Here is a 14,342-nt window from a genome sequence, read left to right on the forward strand (position 1 = left end):
CCCCACGGCAGATTCTCAAAGAAAACAAGCAAACCGCAGAAAGCCGATCGATCTAAACTCAGCGCTCGCAGCATCCCTTCTCCTCACCTTCTTATATAAAATATAACACTATATTTTACAAGAAGACTAAACAGGACATCTATTATCTTACAAAGAACAGCATACAGACAGTATGTACAGCAAACCTGGACCTCCAGTTGTACGATTTGTGAAAAAAAGTAGCTGGAAACTGAAAAACACTGAATCCAAATGTTTTAAATGAAATGGATAAGGGGGATATATTTGCTGTATAATTCAGTTTTAAAGAATAAAATATAGCAATTAAACAGTGCTTTGCAAAAGCATTGACAACACTTAACTTTCTCAAGATTTCTGTCACATTAGAACCACAAACATCGATGTTGTTGTTTTCTGTTTCTTTAGTGTAAAAACTGATTTTTTTATTAGCAAATTTGTGACGTTTCAAACTGAGAAAATCTCTTGTTTCTTGTAATTTTCTGAAAATTGACACAAATTTACTCTTTGATTATTATTATTGCTTTCATATCTTCATTTGCCCAAATGTGGTGTCATAAGTTTGTATAAGGAAAATGCGCTTCACTGTTTCTGGTTTCTGTCAGTGTAAACATTAAAAAGGAAAAAAAGTTTAACTCTTCAGAGACATCAGAGAGAACCAGGATATTATGACTAAATCTTGAGACCATAAAAAAAGAAGGAAAAAAAACAATAGGCCTTCGCAGTGCTTTGCTGCTCGGGCCTAAAAATGGACACGAAGGAGTAAATTTCTGCAAAAAAAATCTTAAGTTTTTAGATTATTGTTCTAACAGAAATACTAAAACAGGAATTTTGATAATAAAGTCATAGTATGAGAATATTTTGAGTCGTAATATTATGAGAATAAAATCAGCATTCTGAAAATAAAACAGTACTACATAAATAAAGCCGTAATAATAATAAAGTCGAAATAATAGAAGGAAAAAATTGTAATGGGGAAAAAAAAGTCAATATTTTGAGAGTAAAGACGTAATACTACAACTTTACTGACGTAATTTTTCAATTTAGAAATCCATCGTACAATTACAACGTATTCACAGGAAACACAACATGGTGTCAAAAAGTTGCAAATTTTCAAGGAAAGAAATTACAATTTTCCATGATTAAAAGGTATAAATTAATGTTTATATTAATCTAAGATATCCTCTGACATTAAAAAGTTAAAAATTAGGTAAATGGAGTTCTGATCCAGAAAAAACCCAGATCAGCAACTTAGACTTTGAAAAATATAAATTCACCACTTCATTCTGGAAGTTTTTTTTCCTATTGTAAATATACTGTCAGATAACATCCTGGTCTCAATATCTCACATTTAGTTTGTGAATTTTTTTTAAGAAAGTTGTAATTTTATAGCCAGATATTTTTAGTTTTTATTTATAGATATGCAAAATTAATTTGAAAATCCCTGGAAATGTACTCCTCCATGACCCAAATGACTGTGACGTAGGAAACGGTCTGGAAATATGGAACAAATGTTTTTCCTGAATAAATAGACTAAGAGGTTCAATTGCTAATGCTAATGCTAAAGCATCCCGACTGCTGTTCCTTTTTCTCAGTCCATTTTTTGGACACAATAGAGGGTTTAATCGCTTTATCATCCAGTGTAGTTAGCCTAATGGCTAAACACTGTGAAAAAAAAGCCAAAATCTTAGCCAGTATTTTTGGTCTCATTTCTAATATCTTCACTTAAAATAAGACAAAACTAAGTTACAAGTAACTTTTCAGCAAGATATAGGAGCTTGATTGGAGTCAATAATTCCTTAATATTGATGAAAACGTACAAGAAGATTATTTCACTTGTGACATTTTTCCAATATTATAAGTGAAATATTATATAACTAAGAAATTATTTACTTACAACAACTTCCTATATTTTGCAGAAAGTGACTTGTAATTTAGTCTTGTTTTCCTTTATGTAAACTAAGACATTTGCACTAGAAACTAGACTGAAATTACTTGCTCAGATTTTGTTTTTGCAGTGAAAAACGTGTCTTTAAAATGTGTTGCCTAGTGCAAAGGCATGCCACACTTTTCAGATTTTTGTTCTGAAGAAAATGCTGGTCTATCAAAGAAAAAAAGAATAAAATCACACTGATGTTTGTGGCAAACGTGACAAAACGTGAAAAAAGTTAAAGAGGTACAAATACAGAAAAACAAGGTGGGCGTAAAGTAATAAAAAAATACATAAACCAGGAGCTTTCATTACTTTAAATCTACTATATATACACATTTTTAAACTTAGCCAATAAAATATCAAATCCTAATAATTAATCACAATTTCCTATAAGCTTTTCGGGTTTTATTTCTCGTCTTCCCAGTTTTATTTTGAATGATTTTGGTCGTCACCTCGCTGTAAAGAGTTCGATCCGATGCTAGCTGGAGGTTTCTGCTACGATGAACCAACTCCGGGTTTTCCGCTCCGCCGGGCGGACACGCTGCTTCGGTGCCGCCCGGATCCGTTTGTGGAGGTCGGAGGCATTTGGGATTGTAGCGCTCCACCACAGAAGAAGAGTGAGAAGCAGAAAGGAAAACTAAAACATTGGAGATTTATTTACAGAGTCGGCCATCATGACCGCGGGCTGTTCTGGGCAGAGTTCAATGAGTCCGACTGGCCTTCCTCCTCCTCATCCTCCTCTTCATCCTCCTCTTCCTCCTCGTCTTCGGCGGGATGCGTGGGGCCGTTGTGTCTCTCCCGTCTCTCAGCGTCTCTGGAGGTCTGGTGTCTGTTTGACGGAGACAGGCTCCGCCCCTTTTCCTGAGCGCCGCCGTCGCTTTTGTGCTCCGACTTTTTCCTCTTCTGTCCTTCGTCTTCGTCGTCCGAATCGACGCGTCTCTCGTCCTCGTCGTCATCGGAGTCGATGCGGTTGAGTCTCTTGCGGATCGGGCGGTCGTCTCCCGATGAAGACTGAGAATCGTCCGAGTCGGACTCGTCTTCGTCGGTGGACGGTCGGCGTTTCTTCAGCATCTGAGCCAGGAGTTTGCGGCGCTGCTGCGAAAGCATCTCCCTCCTCTTCCCCCGGCCCATCCGCTCCGGATTCTCTTCGTCTCTCTCCGTCCTCCTCCTCCTCCCATCATCATCTTCATCCTCCCTCCTCAGCCGCCTCCTCTTCAGCCGCCGTCCTCCTTCTTCGTCCTCCTCATCCTCGTATCTTTTCCGCTTCTTTCTCGTCCTGCCGGTCCGGAGTTCCTCCTCCTCCGCTCCTCTTCTTCTTCTCTTGTCCACTCTCCGCCGGCCATCTTCCTCCTCCTCCTCCTCCTCCTCGTCATCCTCAGAGTCTCTCGAGGAAGCGGAAACTAAAAACAGACAATATGAAAATGAGAGAAGCAAAGTTATTCTAGTGAACTAAAACGAACAAAATAAAAACTGAAAACATTTTTGATAACTGAAATAAACTTTTTGAAATTATATATGAAATATCCATTGTTTTTGTGTTTATGTATATATTAATTAGACTTTCGAATTTAGGTAAATTAGCTAAACGAGTCAAGATCATTTTGCTGAATGATAAATTGTCCCAGAAATTATTGCGATAAACGATACTTATTTATACACAACACTATTAAAAACTAAACTGAAACTAAACAAAATTTGATTAATAATAACTAATAAAAACAAGCAACTTTAAAACTAAAGGAATTAGACAAACATAAAGTCAAAACAAAATAAAACTAAACTGTAATGAAAACAAAAGAATCGAGAGGCGCTGCCGACCGTCGCTGTAGTCGCTGGAGAAATGCTCCTTTGGCGGTCGGCCGCGTCGTTTCACCGGCTGCCGTTTGGCCGACGTCCTGGAGTTGTCGGACGACTCCGATGTTTCGCGGTAGTTCACCTGCTGGCGCTGGCCCCGCCTCAGGCCACGCCTCTTCCTGTCTGCGTCGCTGTCCGTCATGTCGCTGAACCGATCTGAATCTGTTGAACAAAAAACACAAAATAATAAAACAATAAAGTTCTGGACGGGAAACATTCAGGATTCTGGGTTTTGTTTTAACCTCAATTTGGGTTCAGGATCATTGGTTCTACAGTGAATGTAATACATTTTAAAAGTATCTTTGTTTATTTACGGAATAAATATTTCTGGAATAAATCCCAAATTAAACGTCCACAACAAAACGACAAGTATCAATAATATTTATATACTTTTTTCTCATTATTACATTGAAAAAAAGTATTTTTTTGTTGTTTGCATTTTATTTTCTCATTTTTGTAAATGTTTTGTTAAAACTGTTACCAATCTTTTTTTCCAGGAATTACTGAAATATTTAAGAAACTCATAACTACACACTATTTTTACTCTTTTAATGTAATATTTATGATTTATCAAATAAATCTGAATAATCCGACTAATCATTTTAACCCTCATAATTTCTGACAATGAGAACAAATTAATGTTCTCAAAGTTTGATTTCTAAACTTATGCTGATTAATAATTTTAAAGCTTTATAACGCATCTTTAACAAGACGGCTAATATTAGAACCTAAATTAAAGAGAAGAAGAAGTGATGGCACCCACCCATCTCTACATCCGTCTCTTCCTCCTCCTCGCTGGACCGCCTCCGCCGCCGTTTCCTGCCCCGGCATTGGGGCCTCCTGGGTTTGAATTTAGGCGTCCCTCTCGCGCCACGTTTGGGACGCGCGCCTCTGTCCCAGCTGCCGCCGTCGCTGCCTGCATCTTCATCGTCCTCCTCGCCGTCGTCGCCACCTGAAACGGCGAATTCTTCTTCCTCCGAGCTGCAGGATGAAAATCAGAAGGAATCAGACGAACGTCAGGGAGGAGGAGGAAATATAAAACCGCGATGGTGACCTGTTGCTGAGCATGAACTCTTCTTCGCTCTCTATCGCCGTGCTGTCGCTCTCCAGGTCGTTCAGCCGCCGTCTCTTCTTGTTCCTGGCGGTGCGGCTCTGGGTTCTGATTGGCCGCTGGTTCTCCTTCACGCCCTCAGACAGAACGGAGGGGATCTCTTTCCCCGTTTCTGCTCCTGAAACTCAGTAAAAGTTAAATTAAAAAACTTAAAAGTTTAGCTACATTTAGAACTCGGTCACAGGGCTTTGGGTCACAATACAACCACAAACCTGAAGTATTTCAATGGCATTTTATATTAAGGACCAACACAGAGTCACATGATTAGGAAAGATGACTTGTTATGCTTCCTTCAACAGGTCAGCATGTGGCTCTGGTCTATACAAAACATGTTCCCTGCAGTTTTTGCAAAAAAAAATTATTTTATTCTGCTCATTTCTGCCTATTCTGCTGTTTTTGGACCTCTTGTCCCTTTAAATGCAAATAAGCCGCTGCTGGCCACGCCCCCAACTCAACGCTTACACTCACATGTGAAAAGATGCTCAATTATACAACCGCACATCTTTGAAAAGCAGAAGTGAAGCCTCCTGCACAACCATCCTGTTACTCAGCAGGTATAAGTTAGTCAGTCAGAGTTGGAGTGTTAGAAAATAAAAATAATTTTGAAGAGAATAGAATATACTTTATTGATCAAGGTGGTAATATTAATTACAAAAAAATGTTGACTATTCTCGTACTTTGTATAACTCTATTCTTGTAATTTTATGACTTTATTCTCGTCATATTACAACTTTATTCTCATAATTTAATTTTTTCATACAATGGCTCTAATACTCCTCCATAGACAGGAATGACTGAGGTAAAATAGAACAAATTCTGCAAGAAAAACTGAGCAGCGGCAAAAAACTTGAGACATGTTCTAGCAAGACAGCATAGTTCGAATGGCCTAGTCAAAGTTAAGACCCAAGGTTTGTGGTTATATTGTGGCAAAGGGTGTCTAAGTATTAAATAACGCTCAGATATTGAGTTCTCACCACTGCAGACATCCCTGATGTCCTCCTCTATGGCCTCATCGATGGCGTCATCAAAATCATCAAACCTGCACCAGAACCAGAGTTCAACCTTCCTTCGTTACGGGTCACAGAACGCAAAATGACACAAACTCTCCCTGACGTCAAACCAAACCCGCTCCCACCTGTAGCTGATGTGTTTCCTGGTCCTGGTTGATCTCCTCCCCAGGTTTTTGGTCTTTTTTGGATCTTTTTTCTTGGTAGATTTCTCTTCCTCCTCCTCCTCCTCTTCCACATCTCCCTCCTAAGAAACAAAACAAATGACTGCAAACAAAATCCTCTTCAAAAAAAATCCACTAAACATGTAGGAGCGCACAGATAAAACCTGACAGTTACACTGCAAAAACACAAAATCTTACCAAATATTTCTGGTCCAGTTTCCAATGCAAATATTGTTGTAAGACGAAACTAACTTAAAAGTTATTTTTAGCAAGACATCGGAGCTTAATTCATGTAGTAATTTATTAATTTTATGAAAAAACAATAGTTCCACCGGTAGATTATTTAACTTTAAACAAAACATTTTAAAGTAAAAGTATCTGCCAGTGGAACTAGAACTGGGTTGCTAGGTGACGGGCTGGGCTTGGCTGGAGTTGCTAGGTAACGGCGCAGTGGAATATTCTACCAGTGGAACATTTTACTTTCTATTAATTTTAAGGAATTACTGATTGAAAATAAGCTCCAATATCTTGCAGAAAAGTTACTTTTAAGTTAGTTTGTCTTATTTCAAGTGTAATAATATATTTGCACAAGAACTGTACAAGAAATACTTGATAAGATTTTGTGTTTTTGCAGTGTACAAATTTAACGTAGCGTGGCAGAACCGGACTTACAGGAATGATGTTCTCCACACTGATGCCGACGTAAACCAGCCGTTCCCTCCTGGAACGAAGGAAAATGTTGAGAATCGTTTTTGTCAGCAGTGTTCAAACTTTTTGCACAAAAGACCAAAATCTCTAAGGTGAAAGCACTCAGGAGCCACAATTTATTTGTATTTTTCTTCAACAAAAATGCAAAAATCTATATTTTTTTTATCTCATTTGTTTCCATTTTTCAAATTTATATAACAGACTAGCACTTATTTACAAAGTGCTAATTAAAAATGCCTGAAAAAGTGTCTCAATGTTGTACAGTTTCATGACTTGTTGGTCAAGAAATCAAATCACGAGAATTGAAAACTGTTAACTGCATTTAGCCCATTTTAATTGTTGGGTGTGATAAAATCTGTTTTTGGGTAGAAAGTTGGAGAGTTGTGGCACTGCTCACTTTAACAATAGAAAAAGTGGAAAATACATGTTTTGTACCTAAAATATATTATCTAAGATATACATTTATTATTGAAAATATCATGCAAAGCAACACATCTGCATCAGCTCCATTTGCTGGAGTAAACCATTCATAAGCGTCCAAGGGCCACACAAAACTTTACCTTCAGTGCAATTTACACATAAATAAAGATGCTGAAAAACAATCATTTATTGTTGGTTTACCTCCGCTCTGCCCGTTCTTTTTTCTTCAGAGCGCTGTCCAGGTTCTGCAGCTGCTCCTCCAGTTTCTCACACAGCATCTTCTACAAGAACAACACATACAGGTCAATTCATCCCATCTCCAGCGTCCAGCCGTCAGTTTGTGGTCAAATGAGGGAAACACTGCTAATTTAAAAACCAAAAACATGAACCTTAACCAGGACTTGCTGCAGCTACATCAGAAAATAAATTATCTGATGCAGTAAATTATATGACACAAAACTGTAATTATAATTTTAAAAAAACAACTTTATCACTATTCTATTGTTTATTCAATTGATTTCCAGTTTAAAATGAACAAAAAGTTTTGAATGAAAAGGCAGTTAAAACAAAATAAAAGATCTTATAGACGTTACTCTCAAAAGTTAATTTGCTGAACCATCAGCCTCAATAATTGATAAAGAAGTAATTTAAATAAACTGAACTTAAGAATAAAACTAGAACTTTAAATTTGTTTGTATGAGTGGATGAAAGCATTTTTTTGTTGTTGTAACTCATTTTATATAATTTTCCTCTGCGTTGTTGATGCATGTTACAGCAGTCATGACAAGGCCTCTGACTGAAGAAGTTCATGCAAATGATGCTCAGAGTTTTCTGTAATTTTCTTGATTTTATGATGAATCCCCAGAGCAGAACCAGCCTTTTTAAATGGGCAAAATCATTTGTTTTCCAGGCACATAGTTTATTATTAATGTTTATTAGTAATTATGTTACCTTCAGTTGTTATAAAAATGCTGTATATCAAACATGACTTACATTTAAAATTAAAAGAAATTTGACACAGTAATAGATGAAACAAAATAATATAAATGAATCACAAAATTTGTATGAAATCATAATTTTTCTGACTGATCAGAACCGTAAACATATAATGCGTTTGTAAATATTTCCAGCTCACATGTTGGCAAGGTGGACAGAACCATTCTCCATCTGGGATCAGCATGAGCGGCGGCCGCAGACAGGCGGTGTGGTATCCTCGATCACACGAGTCACACAGCAGGATCTGAGCAAAAAAACACACAAATACCTGAGGAAATACACTGGAACCGAATAACACACACCGATGAGAAAATTCAACACAAAACCTGCGGATGGCACCAAGAATGAAGTAAAACCGTTGGTGTCGTTTTACCTCACCTTCTCCCCTTCACAATAAAAGTATACATTTGGGTGTGAAATATATACATTGATTACGCCACAATGTTAACATTATTTTGTGTCAGCTGTATTAAATATTGACCGAATAAACAGAAACTGTGATTTTTTTCAAGTTACTAAACTTAAGACATATTTAGAAATAATAAAACGGCAACCTGACAAGTTGCTGAATGGAACGGAAATATGCTAAACTCTTAATTTCCCATAAACAGAGACATTCTTACAAAAATAAATGCATAAGTTTTACAAAGTAAGCGTGGTTCCTGGAGGAATGTTAAAACTTTGCCTCATCTCACCACAGACATTAAAATCTACCTTGCTTATTGTCGCCATGTTTTTTCCATCATCTTAACATTGTCGCTTTCGTAGCACATCGGTTATTTTTGAAAGAGAAATTGACGTTGCTCCGTCATGCAGCTCGACTGAATGAAGGTAAAACTCAGCTTAAGGATCTAGTCGAGTGTTTATATTTCAAAACGGAACCGCATAAAGTGCATTTTCCATCCCAAATTGGACTCTGTTCAGACCGTTTCTCTTTTAGCGTATCTCCGCAATCTTCTATCAACGGCTATGTTTAAGGATGACCAGCGGCGCCCCCTGCTGGATGGCGGCCAAATTACAACATTAAAAAAATGTCTCCAAGAGGACCTTATATGCTAATCAATCGGAACTAATTTTAATCTAATAAATTATTAATCAGAAATTAATTGTCAGTCGATTTCTTATTTCCTAGAAAGAAAAACAACAAAAAAGTGTGAGTCTGTACCAGTTCTGGGTGGTTGGGCAGGCCACAGTGAGTGCAGGCATCCTCAGTGGGAATCTCCTCAGATTTACTCAACTCCTCCTCTGAGGCGCTTCCTTCTTTCTCCTCCTCTCCTCGTTTCTTCCACCCGCATTCCTCCTCTCCCTCCTCCTCATTTGGTTTGTGTCTCTTGGGGCGAACATTGGTCCATCGTGGTCGCCCGTGCCTTCGTTTACCCTGAAAAGATGCAACAGGTCACGTCTGCATGTTTACAGTTAACAATAGCTGGTGCCGATTCAGCAACTTTCTTGCTATATTGAGGAACATTTCAGAGAAAAAATATTGGTATTGGCCAAAATCAGAATCGGAAGGTAAGGCTTTTTAAAAGACCGGTAACCAGAGATCAGCCAGAAAACTGCAATCGGTACATCCCTAATTTTTATGCGATTAGTGGTTTATCATTAGCACAGCTAAGATTCTTATTTAGCAAATTAGTGGTTAGCGAACTTAACTTTTTGCCCACCATTGGCAATAATTACTGCAAAATTTAGTGCAAACATATATTCTCCCCTGCAACCATGGCAGCCATTTTGAAAAATGCCCACCAGAGGAAAGAAAACACAAGATCAAGAAAATATATACAATTTCTATGGTTCAAAATGAGAAGGCTATAATTCGACAACAAACACATTCAGCTAATAGCAGACTTTAGAATCCATGAATGCAATTTCTATGGGCCAAATTATGAATGATTTGGCACCAAACATATTAATCTCTGATTAATATTGGCAAATTTTGCACAAAAATATATCTATCCTGACAACCATGGCAGCTATCTTGAATTTTTCAGTGGCTAATGCTTTTTTTTTTTTTTAAAGCAAACCTTCGGGAACATCAGTGCCAAGGTCTAATCTGATATCCAAAAGATTGATACATTTAATTTTCTTCTGCAATAGAGGCGTTACCCTTCGCTTGCTAAATTTTCCAGCGGGTTCGTGTTTTTGGTTCTTTGTTGAAGGTGAGTTCTGCTCCTCATCGTCCTCTTCCTCATCCGCCTCTTCTTCATCCCTCGTTCTGGCAGGCGGAGTCTGTTTCTTTTGCGGTTTCTTTCTCTGGCTCTCTGCCGCCTTCGAGCTTGGCCTGCAGTTTGGCAAAGCAGATGATCTTCAAGAAAAAAGGTGCATATATGAGGGATGTTTAGTGACAATCAGCCGCAGCAGGAGATTTTGACTTCATCGTGTTTTTATCCTACCTGCAGATCCGTGCAGATCTCCTCAGCGGCCTCCCTTCCTTCTGCCCCTCTCGGGTTTTCATCTCCTCCTTTCCTTCTTTTCTCCGTAACTTGTTTCTCCGGTGCGGTGGGATCTTGATCTTCAGCCGGATTCCTTCTTTCTGGAGTTCGGAAGACGCTTCCTCCAGTGGAACCCTCTTCTGTTCCGAAACAAACCCGATCTTCTTAAGTTTGACGACGCTGACCAGCCCGCCGTTCACCCCTTGTTCCTGCTGGATCATCTTATTCAGCTTTTCTGCTTTTTGAGGTTCAGAGTCTCCTTTTCCAGACGTTCCTGAGTTTAGCGCTGAAACAATTAATCAAATTAATTGTGATTAATCGATTATTGAAATAATCAACAACTCATTTAGTAATCAATTAATCGCTAACTGGAGTATAGAGACTCAAAAAGAGACATTTGCTAAAAAAAACCCCCAACATATTCAACATAATCGTTAGCTGCAGCCCTACCTGAGTTTATTCCAGGTTCCTCTTTGACTTTTCGGTTCTCCTCCTGTTGACCGCTGCTTTGGTCAGCCTTGTCCATTTTCTCTGCCGTCATCTGAGAGGAGAAACCAACAGATTCTCCTTTTTTCTCTGTCAGATCCGGTTTCTGATTCGTTAGCGGTGGGATTGGATGAGCAGGAAGTGAGGCGGTGGCGGTGGCGTCTTGCTCAGGCGGCCCCTTCCTAACTAGAACCGACTGCCGGCTCACTTCCTCTCCAGCCTTCACGCCGCTTGGTTCCGACTTCGGCCCGTTTTCCTCCGGAGCTCTGTGGAGCTCAGATGGGCTGCGGATGACGCCGACGTGACCGATGACTCCGACCTGACCGATGACGCCGTTATGCCCGTCTCTGGGAGGCGGGTGAGGCGCTCTTCCATTGGTCAGCTCCTGCCTGGAGGTGATGACCTGCTGCAGACAGGACGCCGGGCTTCCTTGCAGTTCTAACGAGTTGATCAGCTTCCCGTCTCTCCCCTGACAGTCCTTGCTGTTGATCACGGAGGGATTGCAGACGATGATGCTGCTGCTGGCGTTGTTCAGGTGGTTGGTCTGGAAGCAACCGGCCAGCTTCAGGTCCCTCTTCTTCAGGGGTATTTTCGCCTGCTGGTTGCTCCGGACGGCGGCCCTCTCCGCTTCGTCTTCCTTGTTCAGCTTCATCAGAGCGGCGCCGGGCGCGATGAGGACGGACACGGCGTTTTTAGGTCCGTCTGCGTCCCTGGGCTCAGACTTGACGGCGGTGATGGTGCTGACGCGGTTATCGAAGGCAGCCGTCTTCTCCTCCATCTTGGGTTCAGTGTTTTCCTGCTTTACCTCCTCTTCCTTTATTACTGCAGGACAGTAAGGAGTAAACTATCACCCACAGAGAAACATCTCGACACAGTTTCACACCGTTTAAGCTTTTTCAAAATTTACCTAGTTACTGTAATAAAAAAACTATTTCAACCTGTGAACATCTAAAACAGGAATTAAGCTGAACTCAAAGTTCAGTTAAGGAGCATATTAATCTGATTATTGGAGTTCTTTAGATGGTGGCAGTATCATGCTGCGGGGATGCTGTAAGATAATAAACAAAATTATGTAAAATAATTTTGTTTTCGTTTGTTTCATCTTGCTAATGACACCATCTATGGTCAAACATGGTGGTGGCAGTATCATGCTGCGGCCATGCTTTATAATCCAGGGAAATAGAAGCTGATTATAGGAGTTTCTATAAGCATGTGTAATATTTCTTTGAGTTCACAAATATGTATTAATTTGTTCTGGTTTATCAGATAAAATCCCAGTAAAACACTTTAAAGTTTGAGATTATGATGTGATAAAATGGGACAAAGTTAGATTTCAAGGAATTATTTACTTTAAATAAGCTCCTAAATCTCACTGTAAAGTTATTTGTAAGTTAGTTTTGTCTTATTTAAAGTATACTAAAATATTTTCACTACAAATTAGACAAAAATGTTGGTTAAAGTTTGTGATTTTCAGGTGGAGTCCGACCTTTACTTCAAAGTAAGGATAAACAACGTGACACTGGTAAATTTAGAGCTAAAATGTGAATTTTGACAAGACAACCCAATGTAATTCATAAGCAGTAGAAAAAGCTAACCTTGCGTCTTTTCTGTCACCGGATTGGTCGTCTTGTTGTCATTTTCTTCCTCTGAAGCTTTGGGGAGTTTGACGCTGTTGATTCCATCGCCTTCATTCGCTGTGGATCCAAAACCAAAAAATATCCAAATTACATAACCTGAATCTGATTTAAGTCATTTTATTACAACCTAGCAAAATTAATCAGATGATTTATTGAAATAATCACCGACTAATTTATTAAACTGATTACTTATTAACTGAAATATACAGACTCAAAAAAATAACATTTTCCTTTTTTACAGCCAAAACTGTACAAAAATATTTACATTTAAGATTAAAAGGGAAAATTCATTTGTCTGTAAATATATGGCACAATTTTAGTTTCATCTAAAAAGCAAATTTCCTATTGAACGCCTTTTGTTATCCAATTATTCAATAAACTCAAAATATTGTCAACCGATCAGTTCTACACTGTATTGATGTTAAGTCAATTGTTTATCTACAGGTGCATCTTATAGCTACAAATTGTTGCAGAAAACTCTTTTCTTATTTAAGAGTTGAATTACTTGTTTATTTGCATTTTTAATATTGTACAAAATAGGATAAAGTGGTAAAAAATCTTCTGAATGTGGCAATTTTTAAAATCCAATTAATTGTGAGAATAGTCAATAAAATGATTGATTACTGAAATAATCGTTAGCTGGAGCCCTAGTATAATGAGTGTTTAGCCATTTGAACTGTAATCCAACAAATTTACTTCTTTTTAATAGAAGATTAAACATCTTTTTGTGGGCTCTAGTGTCCCTTATATGACAGTAGGCTGACAGAAAAGGGGGAGAAGAGAGGGGAAGACATGCGGCAAATGTCGGCCGGGTCCAGGAATCGAACCCGCGACGGCCGGGTCAAGGACTCAAGGCCTCCAAATGTGGGTCGCGCTGTCCCCTACGCCACCACAGCACGCCCCACATTTTTTCCACTTAATGAAACTTTAAAGCACTGATAACAGAGTTATTATCTGGATAGTTACTCTCTGATTTCCCCGTCGTACCCGTGTCTCTTTCTGCAGGGCTGGCGCTTCTGGATCCAGCCTGGTTCTGGTTCTGGTTTTGGTCCTGATGCTGACTCTGACTGGACTCAATCTGAGCCTTCAGCAGCTCCAAAGCCTCAGCCAGGTCATTCCGGGTCCGGACGATGCACTTCCAGGTGGATCCATCCAGGTCGTCCTGCTCCTCCGTGTAGAGCCGGATGTTCTGCTCCTGGTCCAGCTGGAGCCAGTACATCAGGCCCTGCTGATCCCGACCGATGGGCTGCAGACGCATCTTCTCAGGGTCCTCGTCGTTGACCACCATCTTGAACTTCAGGTTGTCGTCAAACTGACACTCACACAGATACTAGAAGCAGGCGGAAGAATACGGTAAATTTTAAACCGCATATACTTGAGACTTTAAAGTAGGACTTAAACGATTAATCATGATTAATTGATTATTCAAATAATAATAAACTAATTTAGTAACTGTTTAATCATTAACTGAAGTGTACAGACTCAAAAGAAGGCAATTTGCAGAAAAAAAACAACCCATGAAACGCCGCTATTAAACCAAAACTGCACAAACAATAAGTACATTTTGCAATTAAGATAA

At 39.1% G+C, this 14,342-nt stretch overlaps 1 protein-coding gene across 3 annotated transcripts in view; it reads right to left on the reverse strand.

Annotated features, from left to right (window-relative positions):
• The window catches only part of rsf1a (remodeling and spacing factor 1a), a 19,282-nt gene continuing 4,940 nt past the window's right edge, over nt 1-14,342 (reverse strand). Inside the window, exons 4-18 of one of the 3 annotated variants that reach the window (XM_044118674.1) lie at nt 13,730-14,093; nt 12,722-12,820; nt 11,091-11,948; nt 10,602-10,926; nt 10,315-10,489; nt 9,374-9,586; nt 8,348-8,452; nt 7,414-7,493; nt 6,757-6,805; nt 6,049-6,167; nt 5,888-5,952; nt 4,857-5,031; nt 4,566-4,783; nt 3,767-3,964; nt 1-3,348 (exon numbers count right to left, since the gene is read on the reverse strand). In XM_044118674.1, coding sequence (XP_043974609.1) covers nt 2,621-3,348; nt 3,767-3,964; nt 4,566-4,783; nt 4,857-5,031; nt 5,888-5,952; nt 6,049-6,167; nt 6,757-6,805; nt 7,414-7,493; nt 8,348-8,452; nt 9,374-9,586; nt 10,315-10,489; nt 10,602-10,926; nt 11,091-11,948; nt 12,722-12,820; nt 13,730-14,093 — 3,771 coding nt within the window. In that variant the 3' untranslated portion in view covers nt 1-2,620. Of the gene's footprint in view, nt 3,349-3,766; nt 3,965-4,565; nt 4,784-4,856; nt 5,032-5,887; nt 5,953-6,048; nt 6,168-6,756; nt 6,806-7,413; nt 7,494-8,347; nt 8,453-9,373; nt 9,587-10,314; nt 10,514-10,601; nt 10,927-11,090; nt 11,949-12,721; nt 12,821-13,729; nt 14,094-14,342 lie in introns of all 3 variants that reach the window. The other 2 variants (XM_044118672.1, XM_044118673.1) reach the window with 2 other exon arrangements.

This window comes from Gambusia affinis, linkage group LG06 (assembly GCF_019740435.1).
Source record: "Gambusia affinis linkage group LG06, SWU_Gaff_1.0, whole genome shotgun sequence".
Classification (NCBI taxonomy): Eukaryota; Metazoa; Chordata; class Actinopteri; order Cyprinodontiformes; family Poeciliidae; genus Gambusia; species Gambusia affinis.